We start from the raw sequence: 17,318 nt of genomic DNA on the forward strand, positions 1-17,318 counted from the left end.
ACATTCAAAACTCATAGTTGGGGCTAGTAATGAAGAAACGTTTTACCCTCATTCTGATCAATGCATTCCAAATTACAAAGAGCTCTTGAACGTTCATAATCATCTAGCTGATTAGTGATCGGTGTTTCTATTTCCCCATTTTGAAACTGTCTTTTAAGACAGACAGAATTGGAACTGATTTTAGAAATTGTTAGGAGTAAACAGATAAGATTAAGGATCAAAGAGTATAAATAAATGCTGAATTTATGTTTTGTAGAAATAATGCTTTTTATGTTGAACCAGGTAGTTTGAAGTTTACCGGCGTCTCATAACAAACGTACAGCAAGGCACAAATGTGAAGCTGTAGAGAAATTGAACCAGAGGTACTGACAGGTGTTTTCTTGAGACTAAGGACTGACATAATCATAACTGCTATATCAGAAAAGTTTGAAACGATACGTACATTTAACTGCCGCATTTTGTCATCTAAGTTACTCTCAGAGAAGTGCTCGACATTCGTCAGCTGAAGGTCCATTTCTGTGAGCCACACAAGAATGCTTTCCCTCGTTCCCTCAAACTCATCTCTCTGATTGGTGAAGTGCTGAATAATAAAAAGGGCAGTTAGGCAGTAGTATTTTAGCTACTGAGTAGTGATGATCACAAGATTAGTTTAAAACTGGGGTTTTCTTTTAAAATTGCTGTTCACATTAAATACACACCTGTTGCCAGACTACATACAATAATTACTATAACTGGTACACCCCTTTCCCATCAGCATGGGCACAATGGGCACCTATACTAGCGCAGCAAGGCTCAGAGCAGACTTGATTAATTGAGTCTGCTTCAGCGTGGCAATTGCCGCGCTCCAGCTGACTCCAGCGGCACATGCATCAGCGTCCCTGTGCTGAAAAATGGCAGCAGGGGTGCTTTAACTAAAGCTCGTTGAATGCAATGCTTTTATTAAAGGACACCCTTCATCCCTGGAGCATCTGTATAAATGCCCCATGGTACAAGTATACAGAGTCTCTACTACCAAGATTCCTTCTTGCACATGAGAACAAGTTATGCTGGCATAAGACACCTTTATACATTATCACTGCATACACACTGGGAAGACTACAGTGTTTAACTATCTTTGTTGGGGGGAGGGGAAGGGGGGGGGGAAGGACAAAAGGGGGTAGAAATCACCCTTTTTCTACACAGATGTACCAAAACCAAACCTGTGTTCACACCTGGCTTTTGATTTTGCTGCTCTAACTTTACCAGAAAGATTAGGTAAAGAAAACAAACCTCATCTCTAATTAAAATTAGATCATCAAAATTAGCAGAATGATAGACTGTCTGGAATGTGGAAATCCACTTAAGTAACTAATACGCCACGTGGCATTGCAGTCAACAATGTTCTATTTCCTGCCTGTTTTTGTCCAGGGCTGATTAAGATAGAGGAGCTTTTCCCATCACAGCTCCAGACAAGACATTCATTGAAAAAAGAGTGTATAAAGCAGCACAAATCACAGAAAAAAAATAGGTCTGGAAGAGACCTCAAGACATCTTCTAGATCAACCCCTTCTCTCACTCAAGGCAGAAACATCCCTGACTAAACCATCCCAACTAAGAGTCTATTTTCAGTATTGAAATTATTCCTAATGCACTTGGTTGGGGGGATTCTAGGCCAGAGGATGGAGTGATTAACATTGGAGACATGTAAAAGAGGATTTCACTTGTGCTCCAGGTGGAGCACAGTCCTGCTTGTCATATTGCAGACCTATAGGAAGTCCATGCTTGGTGTGGATCCCTTTTAGCATCAGAATTAGACATGCACCAATACATCAGTGCCGTATCAGATCAGCCAAATTAGCATTATTGGCTTTTTTTGGCTGATGTACCCCATAATGTACCAATAAATGTAATATGCCTTCCGGCTGGGGCCCCCACATGCTGTATACAGGCACACAGCCACACACATACACGCAACCAGGAATGCAGCCGGGAGGCGTGGAAAGCAGCACCCTGCTGGTAAGCCTGTGAAGGGGAAGGGCCATGGTGAGGACAGATCAAGGCCCCCACGATGAGGAAGGGAGTGGGGCTGGGGCAGGGAGCCACAGGTGACTCGTCCAGGGGATCAGCATCCCAGGGCTTAAAAATGGCAGTGGGGGCACTTGAACTAAAGCTCACTGAATGAGCTTTAGTTCAAGCACTGTTGCTGCCATTTTTAAGTGCCAGGGTGCTTTTAACCAGAGAGGAGCCAAGTGGGGTGAGGGTGGAGGTGGGCTGCCTGCTGCAGGCTCAGGGCTCTTCACCTTGTTGCCTTTGCCTTGGGAGCCACACATTGACCATGCCATGTCCCCTACCCATTCAGCAGCAGGAGGTACAGCTCGCTGACATCATTGCTACCAGATGGGCAGGGGATGTGGCACAGCCAGGGCGTGACTCCCGGGGTAAAGGTAGCAGGGTGAAGAGCCCTGAGCTCACAGTGGGCAGCCAGCCTCTGCCTCCCTCTGCTCCAGTTAAAAGCATCCCAGTGCTTAAAAATGGTGGTGGCAGCACTTGAACTAAAGCTAATCTAATGAGCTTTAGTTCAAGCCCCCCTACCACTATTTTTAAGTGCTGAGACGCTGATCGTCTGGCTGAGCGGCCTGTGGCTCCCGCCCTGGCCCCAGGGACCCATTCATTGCCCTGCCCCAACCTCAGCCCCACTTCCTCCCTCGCCATAGAGGCCTCAATCAGCACCTCCCATGTCCCTTCCCCTCCAGATTTATCTGCAGGGCACTGTTCTCCCCACTACCAAGCTGCATTCCTATAAACTGGTTATCAGATTGGTATCAGCCCATATGCCTGGTGGGTAATTGGCTATCTGTATTAGCTAAGAAAATCTTTATCTAATCAGAATATCCACTTGAGTCAAGCTAATGATGACAACCACAAAAAGTCTATAAAATCCAGCCTGAAAGAAGGCAGAGCATATCATTTGCCAGGACCATGGCCACAGAAGGGTGCTGGCATTAAGAAGAGCAGAACAGAAGCAGTAGTAGACAGCAGTGGGTGCAGAACAGGCCTTGCAGGGTCCTTCCCTGGTCTTTTCCTGTCAGCCAGGCTGGTTAATGCCAATCCATTTGCCAAGGACATGTCTACTGCCACATGCAAAGCAGCTTCTCTAGGAGCTGCCCTCGCACACTGTACACTTTGCTGCTTTTACTGGACTGACATGCTTTCTGGGTGTGACTCTAGTCTCTTCTCCATATTCAGCTCTAGTTAGTGACCAAGAACCAGTTTGTTCCTGTGCCAAACCTCATCCAGCCTGTTGTGTAGATGGAGCATCAAAGCTGGGAAGGAGCACAGCTGGAGCACAGTTGTCCTTAGCTGGTATATAGCTCTCTGGGGACTGCTGCCACCCTGGTAGGGTAGAATAGCTGCTATCCTAGCAGCTAGCAAAGATCCAACCAGAAAATTAGATGTCCTTGCCTCCATCCCCACCCACCCTACCATCCTCTGTTGCATCCAACATTAGCCCTAGCTTACCATGGCTTTCATTCTGCATTTTATAAATGCCAATCCACAGTCCACCTAAACTGCTAATACAGATGGAGCACAAACTTACACAATCAAATAGATGGTGGTCTAACACCTGTCTGGCATTTCGGTAGCATTGTTTCCACCTAGACCCCATCTCACTGTAACTACCTTGAGTCTCCTGAGAATGGCAGCAACCCGCTTCTGGAGGTTGTCCCAGCGCTGGTTGCCTTCATGGACCATTTGTTTCAGCTTGCTGGCCGAATCGGTGCGATTCTCCCTTGCCAGCCGCCGATACTGTTTATTGATCAGCTCCAGCTGAGTGAGTCGCTCATGGATTTGTCTCTGGAAGGCCTGTACCGCAAACAGAAGAACATTACTCTTTTGCAGACAAGAAAAGGGATCGATAAAATACTCCCCATCGCTGGGGGGAAGGGGAGAAAAAAAATGTCAGGACCTCAAAATGAAATCAAAACAAAGGTCAGGGGTTACTTGTACTTGTTAAAATCTGTCCTCAGACACATATTTGCTGTTCCCTCTGAAGTTGTGGGAGGGGAATAACATGCTCCAATTCGTCCTGCTTGTAGAATTTACTCTGACCATTTCTGAGCCATTATAACACAGCTTTTATTAACATATTATTAAAGAAGCTCTTCAGGGCTATTACCTGCTTAAAAAAAAAGTTTGAAAGCGTTACATGCTAGCCCCAGGAACTAATAGGAGGACATGTCAGTTAGCAACAGCAAATAACTACCCGAGTCAGGAATTCTGGGTTCTCTTCTTAGCTCAGTCATTAACATGCTGTCTTAGGCTGAATACGTTAAGTTATCCATTCAGTGCTCTGTATTTATCCATTTCCCCATCTGTAACTGTGCAAAACCATTCCCTTCACTCAGAGGGACAGTGCACATTCATTAATATTTGCAAACAGTTTTCCAAAAAGTGCTTTACACATCCACTATTATTCATGTAGGTAAGACAGGATGAGATTTGCTGATCAGAATGGGCCAAATCTCATTTCAGCTTTACATATTTATCTAATTGGCACCTACCAAAGTGCAATTTTGGGCATTTATATAGAATTTGGATTCTATTTTCACTTGGGGCAAAACAGGATGACTAAGGTCTATGCACCCTCTGGAAGTAAAACTGCGCAGAAGGCAGGCAGCCCTATAACTTAACAGTCAGGACAACCACCCGGGGAGCAGGGAGGTATAAGTTCTAAGACTTCAACCCAGAGGGGGCTGGGACCTACGTCTCCCACTTCCCAGGGAAGTGCACTAACTCTCAAGCCATGGCCGGGAATTGCTCAGAGCATTCTCCAACCTCCTCTTGAAGCTGGCTTACCAAGGGTGTCTATACATGTGCTGCAGGGTGGGGGGGGGGCGGGGAGGGGCGCTTTAATTAAAGCAGCTCTGAGAGGCACTGTAATCAAAAGCACCCACAGTATCACATGTATTCAGTGTCCCGCACTTCACAGTGGCTGTTGGGATGCTTTAACTAAAGTTTGTTCGACGTGGTTTAGTTAAAAGCACCTCTGTTATCATTTTAAAATGCAGGGACACTGAACGCACGTGATGCAGAGGCTGCTGGAGTGCACTAATTAGCACACTCCAGCAGACTCAATCAAGTCTGTTCTGACGTGTGCTAATTAGCATGCGTCGGAGCAGAGGTCTATCACGTGTATAGGTACCCAGTGAGCCAAGAGGGGAACATATGTGGGTCCAGGAGCAGCGTGGCTCAGAGATGGACACTGGTCTGGAAGGGAGAATGCCTGGGTCTGGCCCAAGCTCCTGCCACCTCATGCCTTCTTTGAACTGTGTATTCAATATGCAAGATATGGGAGAAACTCCTTCTACCTCCATCCTTGCACAGCTGCTAGTCACAGCTTTTCTCCGACTCAAAGTTTGGGACTTACATGGCATTACATGCACACCCAGGCAATTCTACTTCACTCCAGAGCTTGCATGGATAGAGCGCAGCCTTCAGAGCATGCGCAGATGGGAAGCAAAAGGTGAATGTGGCTACACAAGTATCAACAGAATCCATACTGTTGAAAATAAATACCATAAATGGCTCTTATGCAGCTCCCTAAGTGTCACTGAAGTGTATAAAGATAAAACAGGATTTAGGCCAAAGAACTGAAAGGCAAGTCAAGTCATTCACCTCAAACTTCTTCAGCTCTTCCTTGGCACTCGTGTATAGAACCTCGGAAGAGTTGGGGCAGGCGGCTGTCCTTTCGGCCGATTTTAACCAGTCTTCAAAGCGAGAATAGTCATCCAGGAACTTCTGCCAGAGGCGCCAGGTGTCTTCGATTCTGAGAAACACAAAACATTCTGCTTTATCACATGTTTACCAGTCGGGTCTCATGGTCTTGCATCAAAATTTGGTGCATGTAGAAGGCAACAACATTTCTTGCAACGCTGCACTGCCTTCTATGTGTCCTAGAAATGTCAGAAGGGGGCTTACTTCATTCTCCTTTCCATAGACATAGCACAAATGTTTCTCCACCGTCTGTCCAAGCTCCTAGTGGTCTGCTGTATGGAGTCACACTCGGTCTCATTAGCACACGCGTCTGAATCATGCAGCAGGACGTCACAGATATTAAACACAGATTCTACCCCTGCAGTGTGCTGCTCAATGTCTCGCTGCAGATCCTGCAATTGTGAAAACCAGTTTCAACACACAAATGCTGGTTACAGATGTAGATATTTGCTTGTGATATGCTCTAGTGCACTGGGAGGAGCAATTCCCACGTCAATAAAAGCAATTTTAGCCACAGCAAGGGCACTACAGAATAGGTTGTGTGGACAATAAATTGAGAGAAGAGGTCAGAGTCCTGTCAGGTGAATGTAGCTTTTTCCCTCTTTTGACTTGTCTGTTAAAGGCCCATCTTTCAATTAATGCTCTGGGCTATTTTTATACATACTCAAAAACTTCACACAGGCACACATTTTTTAACTTAAATGTACTGGTTCTTGCCATTACATACTGGTTTATTCAACAGTAAGTCACAACAGAGACTACAAAGTTTAACTCTGGGATTCCAGTGAGTGCAACAGCATAATTCAAGAGACTCTGCTGATATCACAAACCGTGGGAGAACAGCAGGTCCCAGAGAATCCATTCTGCAATTCTGACAATCGCTCGTCTGAGAACATCTACTGTAAGAGGTGACTTTGAATGCGATGGCACAGAACTCCTGCCCAAACCACACTACACATTTCTTTCCTAGGGCTTGCACCTCCACTGTATTCCCTGGCATTCACCTATGTGTATGCGTAATCCCTACTGAGATCAATCAAATGCATGCAGAGTGCACAGAGATCTGGAAGAGGAGGATGAGAAAACATTCTTTGAAGTGCTTTTAATTTTAAAGGCCACTCCTTGCAAACCCACCCATTTGACAATTACCATTTAATGAACTCTTGCCACAATTACATTCTTACAGTCTATTCCCAGTTTCACTAAAGGGGATTCAGTGACTTTCCTGGATGATTGCTACAACACAAACAGACACAGAAGAAAGGGGCATTCTACCAACCCAAGAGAATTAGAAGTCCCATTAAGTGTCAAATCTCACTAACACTCGGGGGAGCAAGAAAAGCTGCACTGATTTTGTCCCTGATGTTGTATTGCAGTAAGCATGCCTATGATTGGAGCAAAACTATAAAGAGTTGAAGGGCAACCCTCCTGGGACTTAATGAATGAGTTAATTACAAGCTGTTGCTACTAATAAAAAGCATCACAGACGTTTCACGCTGAGGTCATCTAACTAATGCTCACTAATACCCAAGTTATTTATGCATCTTGCTAAAATTCTAATACTAATGCTAACTAATCCAACTAATGCTGGGGGGATGTCTGCATCTCGCTACAATTCCAAACTCGGTCTAGGTTGTTTAGCAACCACATAGACAGGAATGGTAAATACAACTGGAAGCTGACACTGTCACTCATGTCGAAAAGTCCCTTAATCCACAGGAGGAATGGCTGAAATCCAAGGGACAGCACTGCTCCTTGAGGCTATGGTGTGACCTACCAGCAGCACCAAGAGATTTTGTGCTGAGTCTCCACTGAGAGACCCAATTCTACCACCCCCAGCTCCCTCTTGCCAATGAGGGGCAGTAATCAGCTGTTGATCTATAACAGCTGTTACTGATTATTACCCTCTTGTCTCTCACTGATTCAGTTCTTCTGCATGGGTTCAGGAAGAAGGGCCCTGCCCATTCCCCAAATACCTCCTCCAGGGAGGGGAGAAGTAAACAAGTAGCCCTGCTTGAATCCAAGATCCCAGTGGAGATATAAAGCAGAGGACCCCTTACCACCTCTCAGACCACTGAGGGCGGTACAGTTCAAGTCACAGTCCAGCCCAGAGTACCGCACTACTCAGCACAAGCAAAGCTGTCGACATCCAGCTCTTGCTCCTATAATTGCCTATAATACAGATGTTGGCAATCTTCCTGTTTGGGTAGTTTAACAGGGGATCCAGACCCTGTTACTTGGGTGTAAGGGAAGGGGAGAAGAGGGGACTGTAGCAGGGAGCCAGGATGCTCCTGCCAATTTAAGAGTAGGCTCAGCTGGCTGTGTGGGGCCACAGCTGCAGGAGGGCAGGCCAGCCCCTGATTAACAGGGAAAACCTGTGCAAAAAAGGGGACATGGTTTGTAGGCATATAAACTTGGGGCCCAAGCCAGAGCAGGCAGTCTGGCCCTGGGAGAGGAGCTGCTAAGGGAGAAGCCTGCAGCAGGTGGGCTAGATGGCATCTAAGCTGTTCCCTGGAGCTGCCCAGAGGGAACTAAGGATTGCTGATGGCTGGAGTGAGGCAACAACCCAGAGCTGGGTAGGCTTTTGGTTGGGAAACAGTGTCTTGCATTTATGATGTAATTTAAATTTTAGATGGGTGGAATGGGTGTGGGTATAGGAGGGGAATTGGGTATAAGAGAGGAAGTGGAGATTACAGGGGCACCCCATGTAAAGCCTTGCCTTGGGTCAGGGATGCCAGGTGAACTGGGAAGAGCCTCTCCCTGGGCCAGGGGGGCTGGGTAGAGCTGACAGCAGCCTCTCTCTGGGTCACAGGTACCAGGGAGGGGGTATGATAGATTGTGAGCAACCCTGCATGGGTTCCCAGGAGGCTGGCATAAAATACAAGACAGGACCAAGGGGCCCGGAGACCAGAGTTACAGAGAGGGCTGGAGGCTGATAGGCAGGGAAAATGGGGGCTAAAGCCAAGAAGGCTGAGGCCTCTACATGAAGACTGGAGAGAAGAACACCTGTGAGCCATGGGCATGGCTGCAGGGGTGGGAGGCAGACACAAATTTAGCCCTCAAGGCTCATAGGGCACAGGGGGAGTGAACAGAGAAAGAAGGTGCGAACGCTTAGGTTCACCAGCCTCTGAGGGCAGCCTCCCCTCATTACCTATCAAACTAAGATGTGGCAGGAGAGGAAGCAGGGCAAGAAAGGCCCTTGGAGCAGGACCAAGGGGACCACTTGGGCGCACCATGGCAGCCTGCAGGCGCCACACCTGTTACAGGCAGAATTGCAGACCTCTGGCAGCCATCTAGTCCAGCTCCCTGATTGAGGCAGGACCATCCCTATCCAAATACAAACAACCCTATTGCACAACTACAAGGCATATTGCCTAAAGACACCAAGAGCACCTTAATTTGCCATGGGTAAAGCAGGGGGATGAGGGCTGTCAGCCTTCTGCTGCTGCAAGGTTTATTAAAATGTCCTCCAAAATTGCAAGGAAGAGGACCATGCCTCACTACAGAGGAAGACGATCTCCTATTTCCCCCCCCCCCCCCCCCCGTCTACCATTCTGACCATGGGGTGAAATTCCTTCCTGATCCCAAATATGGATCCTAGGATCCTACAATAGCCTGTAATGCAGATGATTATATTGACACTGAACAGTACCCTCTAAGCAGGAACCTCTGGGCCAGTGGCTTTCAACCTTTTTTCATTTACAGGCCCCTTTGGAAACTTCAAATGGAAGTGTGGGTATTCACATACTCTTGATTGATCTCTTGTGGACCCCTTAGACATAGTCCAGGGGTCTATGCACCACATATTGAAAACTGCTGTTCTTCGTTCAGCAAAGAAGAGCAGAGATCCTCATATAGATGGAGAACTGTTGTTTTTACCCAAGCAAAGAATTATCCACAGGTTTGTGGACTTTTTAAAAAAAAAAAAAAAATCAAGCTCCTAGAATATTTAAATCATGAGCACAGCTCACTGTGCATGGTTAAGCCTCTTCCAAGTGCTGAACACATGCTTTGAAAGGAAACAGTGATTTCAAACATGAACAATGGGAAGGGCTGCTAAAGACGGGAAATAGGTGATGTTAAGTACAGGGCCCGTCATAATCAGCACCACTTTAGCCCATTTACTTCTGCTGCTCTGATTTCCCACCTGCTGCTCAGCCAGCCTCTTCTGGATCTCCTGATCATCGCAGATGTCATAAACAACGGGTTTGGAGAGCTCCGACTCAATGCGAGCCAGCCAGGTGCGAAGGTTGCTCATGTTTTTGTCAAGCTGCTGTATAAAAGCAAAGGTCTCTTTCAGCTTCTTCACCCTGATGGAATTGGGAAGAAAAACAAGTCATTACAAACCTTTAAGCAATCAGAGTATTGCCAGGAAAGGCTCTCAGTGATGCAGAAAGGATGATTTATGCGTTATTTTTGTCCAAACTGAACTGCCTTCTGCACGGTACAGCCGTGTTTTATCTGGAACCTACCCAAATTATCTCCGCAGGTCCCTGCACCACAGGGTGCAGGGGGTGGCTTTGGTAACCTCAATGAACTGCAAAAGGAGCTCTTCAGTCAACTCCCTGAGGATCTATTTGTACCAAAACCTGCCTTCATTCCACTCCAAATATTTTTAGCTGACTAGCAAATGTTTTGGCCATGGATGTGAACCAAGTCATGGGAGGTGTGGACAAGCTGCGGAGGCCAGTCCCTCCTTCATTCTGCTTCTCTCTCCCAGGGCTGTGTTGTGTGTGTGTGGGGTTTTTGTTTTTTTTGTTTTTTTGTTTTTTTTTAAATTTATTTTTTTTGCTACTTTTTATTTCTGCTGACTAGCATCTTTTTTCCATGAACTACCCTGCTCAAGCTAAGCGCTACTTGCACAGTAAGGTACTAGAGACTTCAATGACAGCAGAATCCAGCCCTCCAGAACATGCTGACTGAAAGACTCGGGTGCGTAGTTGTGTGCAGGCCCAGGAGGAATACTGGTTTGAGATGTCCAAATAGCATTCCTGCCCAATGCAGCGCCATGCAAAGCCCAGCACTTGGGGACTTCTAATCCCACCCAGGACAGGCTGCAACATGCAAAGCTGGAGAGATCTGACTGGTGGGCTGAGGAGAGACTGTGTGCAGGGAACTTGTTCTTAATTGCAAGAGAAAGGAGGAAAAGCTCACCGGCTCAAGAGGGTTGTGGACAACATGGAGAGGGTCCAGAGGAGGCCACTCGCATGACTGGGGGCAGCAGGGCAGGCCCTACGAGGAGAGGCTACGGGACCTGAACCTGTTCAGCCTCCACAAGAGAAGGCTGAGGGGGGACCTGGTGGCCTGTTACAAACTAGTCAGGGGGGATCAGCAGGCACTGGGGGAGTCCCTGTTCCCCCGAGCACCGCCAGGAGTGACCAGGAATAACCGTCACAAGCTGGCAGAGGGTAGATTCAGACTAGATACCAGGAGGCGTGACTTCACGGTCAGGGCGGCTAGGGTCTAGAACCAGCTTCCAAGAGAAGTGGTGCAGGCTCCTACCCTGGGGGTCTTTAAGAGGAGGTTAGATGAACATCTTGCCGGGGTCATTTGACCCCAGTACTCTTTCCTGCCATGGCAGGGGGTCGGACTAGATGATCTGCTCAGGCCCCTTCCGACCCTAGAACCTATGAAACTGATTTCTCCATCTTTCCCACCCCATCTCTCCCTAGCAACAATCCCCCTCATCATCGGGGGGGGAAGCGGGGAACAAAAAACTTCAGGCTGTCTTCAGTAATATGCCTAATCCCTTTCCTTGCTTAGGTGTCAAACTTTTGGAGGGTGCTTTAGGAAAGAGGGACTCTAAGGCACAGGGCACCTCTCAGTGGTACGATCACACTGCACTTGGGATGGCTCCAATCTAGAACATGATACCATGGGGTTTATGATGAACTTGCTGCTCAAGAAATACAACAAGCTGCTTTAGTACGTCAAAGGTGCCAAACAAACCACATGTATTCCTGAGTAAAGATGGGCTGGCCCTTGGCTGCTGGACACCTGACAACACTGCTAGTGGTATTTGGGTACCTGTGACTTAAGGTAAACACCTAAGGAATGACAATCGGATTTTGCAGTCCCTGCTCTGTCCCACTAGTTTTACTGAGGGTTTAGACGGAAGAAGAATCAAGGGTCAAGTTCTTCCTAGTTTTTGCTGGGCATGGTATACCCATAGCCTGCTCCCCATCTTCAAGGGCCATGCCAGAAGGACTGTGTAGAGCTGTCCCAGCTTTCTAGAAAGTGCAAGAACCAGGTTAGGGGTAGAAAGCCAGAGCTGGGAGGAGGTAAAAGCCAAGTCCTCCACTCCACTTTGAGCAGGATGGCTAAGAGGCAAACTAAGAAGAGCATCTGTCCAGAGTTCAGGCGGGCATTTGGCTATCCCACTTGAGTTTCTCCGTGGTTCAGTATATAGCTGAGTTTATTCATAAATAAGCTTCATAGCATCTGGGCCCTAGTCTCTGGGCTGCCTTCTCCACTGCCCAGCACGTATGCAGGTAGTCCCATCTGTGCAAAGTGAACTACTACTGGGCCAAACCCAAAGAACGGTACATGAAAAGCTGACCATATGGTTTGAAGGCAGGGTACAGAACAGCCTGTTTCTCACCCTCTCTTCTGACTACAGCACCGTCCTTCACAGAGTCCCCTCAGAAATTTTCAGGCACTAGCTTTCTTGCTGACTCTGCCAGCCCACTGATAGCTGGGGACCTGGATTCACCCCAAGGCCTCGCATAATCCAGAGACAGCCTGTGCCTATCAGATAACGCCTAGATATGTTCAAGCCACATCCCCTACCCTCCCACACCAGGGCTGTTCTATTTGCTAATGAGTCTAAGAATTGGTCCTTAGGGGACTGATATTTTCTCATTACTGGCAGATGACATCTGCAATATTTTGGGTGTCCAGCCTAAGAATAGCCATTTCTGCTATTCTGGGTTTGGGAATTTTGTTCTTGTCCTATTAAAACAAGTGGCCAGCCATGCTTATTAGTTTCACTTTCCCTTTGGTCATTAGGTATGCATTTCAGTTCTTCTGACATGTAGATGGCTATCGTCCTCTGATATGGCTATAACTTTTGATCAAGCTATGTCCCAGAATTGTAAAAATGAACACAGACAGCATAATATAATCCATCCAGTGATAAGAGGTGATATGAATGGATACTACTTAACACTGGCTTTTGAAGAGAGCAAATACAAGGTTAGTCAAATCTACCTTGGGACAAGTAATGCTGTAGCAAGCCCTTTGAATCCCCATTCCTGCTTTTAGGGTGGATTCATAACCAGGTCTTTGTGGGGCAACGCTCCCAGCTCAACCCTGCACAGGGACGGCCATTTCTGACGTCAGTGTGCAACTCGCAATGGTTTCGGCTGCAACAGGCTCAGAGGCAGGGGCAGGAATCAGCCCATACATCCTAACACCACAGGAGTGACGTTCAGACTGCCACCAAGTTGTTCAGTACAAAGCGGTAACAGGCAAGCAGTCTTGCCCGTCTCTCCCCACCCACACATCTGCAGATTATGATCCTGCAGGGGTTATGTTAAGTGGGTCCTCCTGGCTCTGAGGCAGGTGGCTCACTACACCATAGGGTGGCCACTGCTGCATCCCCAGCATGCAGAACATCCCTTTGGTGAGCGGTGAGACCACCGGCCCCTTCAGCAGTGAGGGGTGGTGCTATTAGGCCCCTTGGTCAATCAGCTAGAGAGGGGGGACGCCACAAACAGGCCAGAAAGATATTGCTATTTGACCCATGAACCCCATGTAGATGAACACGTGGTGCCCTGTGAAATGAGGGAGCAAGTGCTAGGATCAGCAGCAAGTTTGAGCTCTGCAGTTCAGCCAGCAGGGAGCCTCACCTCGCTCCCCCCGAATCATGGTTTCATGTACCGCACAACCCTGCCGTTCTCTGCAGACAGTCCAGCCTCGAGAGAACGTGGCACTGCAGGCCTGAGCGGTGAACACCCGCTCTCCATGCTGGGATCGGGTCTCACTCCAGCTCAGCTGCACACTTTGGAGCTAGGGGCACGCGCTGCACAGGGACCTCACCTCCCTGCATCAGCATTCAGCACAGACACTGAGCACCTGGGAGTCTGCCCAGGCCACACTCTGCCTGTGGCAGTGCAGCCAGCTACCCAGTGAGGGCCTTTCAGGTTTGCCTGTCCTGGAGGAGAAATAATGGCTTATTGAGCTGGCCCAGGCATCCAGGAGCCCAAAGGCTCCTCTGCCCAAAGCATCCCCACATACCGGGGACTCACCAGGATGCTCTGTGGGTATGAAGATGGGGACAAGAGCTTCTTCCCAGTCCCACTGGTGTTTCAGCAGATACAAATGCAATGTTTCACCTGTCTGCTCTCAAAGCCATGACCTGGTGCTGAGGCAGTGCAGGGGGTGTATCTGCAGGCAGGCTGCTCGGCCCTGGCAGGTCACCTGCACCTGGGGCTGGGCCCACCTGCACATGCCCAGCCCAGGGTCAGGGAGATCAGGCATGCAACAGCACCTTGATTCTTGCTGTGCCCGTGCACATGGCACAGGGCTTCTTGCACTGGTGCAGAGGATCCCAGAGGCTGGTCCCTCCACTTCCCTCCCTGGCTGGCTCGGAGCCCTACTCCTAGGCACAGCCAGCAGAATTGCAAGGACAAATGACTGACATGCATTTCATTCCACCAATGAACTGAAAAACAAGACTTTTTGCAGTCTGGTCCTCATTCAGGGGACAAAGTGTTTAAAAATAGGACCAATGGTCACCCTACTACACCAGCTGGATAAGAGGAGTGCGAGAAGGCTTCTCTACTGGAAGGAAGAGAGAACTGGAAGACCAAGGGTAGGAGATGAGTGGGCTGAAGGGATGAATCTCTAGAGCCACCAATTCAGAGAACAAAGTCTGAGCCAAGGTTGGCTTAATTTCTGCCTAAACTGACCCAAGAACGGAGGGAGTTTTGGTTTGGCACTGTGCAGAACGATCACTTGTCCTCTGCCTTGTCCATCAGCAGTAGATCAGGGCACCTGTTTCTTGTAGCTTCACCAAACCTACCACCTGTGGCTTCACCAAAACTACCACTAGGGGCCAGAATCCAAAAAGGAGAAACTTAACCAGTAGAAGGAAAAAGAAGGACCAGAGTGTCAAGTCTCTAAAATGGCCCATGTCTGATGCGAATCGCTGGGGACAACACAGGATCTGGGATATATCTATCAAGAATGAATCTGCCGGAGGGGATTCACTGGCATGAGAAGTTTTTTCCCATGTGTTCCTACAAGTATCTAGAATAGCCCACTGCTAGAGTCAGGCTGGGCAGGAGCCATTAGCTTGTTTTATGACAGCATGTCATTGGGGTGACACTGTTTCACACATGCAGAATTCCAGAAAGTCTTGACAAAGACCCAATATGAGAGAGCTGGTTGCTTGCTGAGGCCGATATCAGACCTGTTAACCAGTCATGGCAAGAGCATGCTCCTGCAAACGTTACCAAGACTAGTGTTTCATGCAGGATTACATTCTGTAGTGTAGTAGGACTTGCAAGACCCAGCTCTGAACAAGGAACCCAAAGGGCCAACTGCTGAATAGCACAGTTCATTGTTTCTTTGTATTCCCTCCTCTATCTGAATTTGTCTACAAATCTCCTGGCTCATGCTTAGTTAGCTTTCTAGAACAGGGACCCTCATTTTGTTCTGTGTTTGTACAGTGCCTAGCACCATGGGAACAAGGCCAGGACTGCACTTTCTAGGCCCTTTTGTAATACACATAACAAGGGAAAAAAGGGAAGTCCTTGCCCCAGAGGGATTACAAGCTAAATAAAAAATGAGAGACAGAAGGTAAAGGAAGTCTGTGATGGGGAAGCCCAAGGAAACAATGAGACAGGAATCGACCTGTAGTGATCACTCATGCAACAAAGAGGAAAGCCAGTAGTTGCATAAAAGAAGAGATTCTGCAATGCTACAAACAAGAACAGGGGCTTGGCTTTGCAGCCTTCCTGAATTTCAAGGGTGCAGACAGAAGTGACAATTTTTACCCAGTCTGGCCATAGAAAGCAGTCTATAGCTGTGACCAAACACAAATACACAGCTGCAGACGGCTTCAGAAATGGCTGATGGGTGAAAATCTGACCCCTCATTGCATGAGGTATCAGATAAGGACATTTCAAAATGTAGCATCATCTTTTGTAACTTGTGTCTGCGGCGCTCCCAGCCTGTCGTTTTTAGAATGGGAGGGGGGGAAGGGAGCAGAAGGAGTTCAGTCTGGGGGGTTTTCAGCTCCCCCTGGAGGGTGGGGCGGGTATACTGGAGCCCCCCTGAGGTGGGGATGCTCCAATTCACGCACCCCACCCTTGAGCACCGGCTGGGGAGCCCCAAGAACGAGCTCCATCCGCTGCCTTTGCCCCCTCCCGTTCTGAAAATGGGGCAGTGTCAGAGAGCCCTGGCGGTTGCTACGGGAACCTGGCTACAGGGTCCCAGCCCGTAGCTAGATTCCCCTCCCCTGGAACCAACAGCGAACTTCTGCTTGGTCTGCGGTAACGCTGTGACTCAGAACGCCTTGCAGTAATTGCTCCGAGTTACAGCTAGGAGCTGCACTTCTGTCTGCACCCTCAATTAAATATACCGTTCCAAACTGCATTTGTTGTTGAAAAGTCTGTTAATAGTCCCAGTAGCTATAGCACAAAACTCCCTCTCCCCACCACTGTGCTAGTATTACCATGAATTTACTTGGTAACAGTTATTGTCACAGACACACCAATTTAATTACTTAATTTGTTACAGATGCCAGCTAGGATGTTATTTGTCAGTCATTTAACCAGCCTTAAAGCTCTAAATCATTAATCTCAATCTTGAGAACTAAAACTTAAGGATTACCAGGCAAGCAATAATGTAGCTCTTCAAGAATTTAAGGTTGGTATGTGAGCACAAGATGAAAATGGTCTACTAACTTGGACAGGCAAAAGGACTGGTTAAATTCTTGCATCAGGATGAAGAGCACCATATCACCATAAAGGGCTCCGCAAGGTGCCAACAGCCTCTGGAGAAATGCTAAGCATACCTACAGCTCCCACTTGAGTCAAAAGGAATTGAAGACAAGCTTTAGGACTAGAGCCAGAGGTATACCCCAAAGAGAGTTGAACACCATCGAGCTGAGTAAAAACCTCACACTGATGCTGATGGCATCAGAGCCCCAGATCCGCAAGCGCCGGCATGGAATTAACTCTGCTTGCAGAAAATGGTCAGGCGTCTCTGTTATGTTTCTGCATTCCCACTGGTACTGGGAATGTTTGTAAGACCTCTTGAAAGAACGTTTTAGGTATGAGAGTCAGCCAATCGGGGAGCAGAAAGAAGCGGTACTGTGCACCTTCCATGTGCCCCAAGTGGCAAATCACCTGGCATGAATTTACACCCAGTGTTAAACAGATTTTCACGGACTGCAGATCAAATAACTTTCAAGACTGACCTCGCTGGCTAAAAACAAACAGAGCGTCACTAATTGACAGAAGCACCTACAGCCTCCAGGGCAGAGCTAAGAGATGAGCACCTGGCAGCGTTGTGGTAAAACACTCCTGAGCTGACAATTTTCCGCTCCAGGATGA

The 17,318-nt window shown here is 47.9% G+C and overlaps 1 protein-coding gene across 3 annotated transcripts in view; it reads right to left on the reverse strand.

Moving 5' to 3' along the window:
* SYNE2 (spectrin repeat containing nuclear envelope protein 2) overlaps positions 1-17,318 on the reverse strand; it is a 280,784-nt gene that overhangs the window by 14,488 nt on the left and 248,978 nt on the right. For all 3 annotated transcript variants that reach the window (XM_090034211.1, XM_090034213.1, XM_090034212.1), the window contains 5 exons: positions 9,902-10,064; positions 5,959-6,146; positions 5,656-5,806; positions 3,661-3,843; positions 443-580 (listed from right to left, as the gene is read on the reverse strand). In XM_090034211.1, the coding sequence (XP_089890337.1) occupies positions 443-580; positions 3,661-3,843; positions 5,656-5,806; positions 5,959-6,146; positions 9,902-10,064 (823 nt within the window). The remainder of the gene's footprint in view (positions 1-442; positions 581-3,660; positions 3,844-5,655; positions 5,807-5,958; positions 6,147-9,901; positions 10,065-17,318) is intronic.

The sequence above is a fragment of the Crocodylus siamensis genome, chromosome 2 (genome assembly GCF_052110815.1).
Source record: "Crocodylus siamensis isolate JL-2025a chromosome 2, ASM5211081v1, whole genome shotgun sequence".
NCBI classification, from domain to species: Eukaryota; Metazoa; Chordata; order Crocodylia; family Crocodylidae; genus Crocodylus; species Crocodylus siamensis.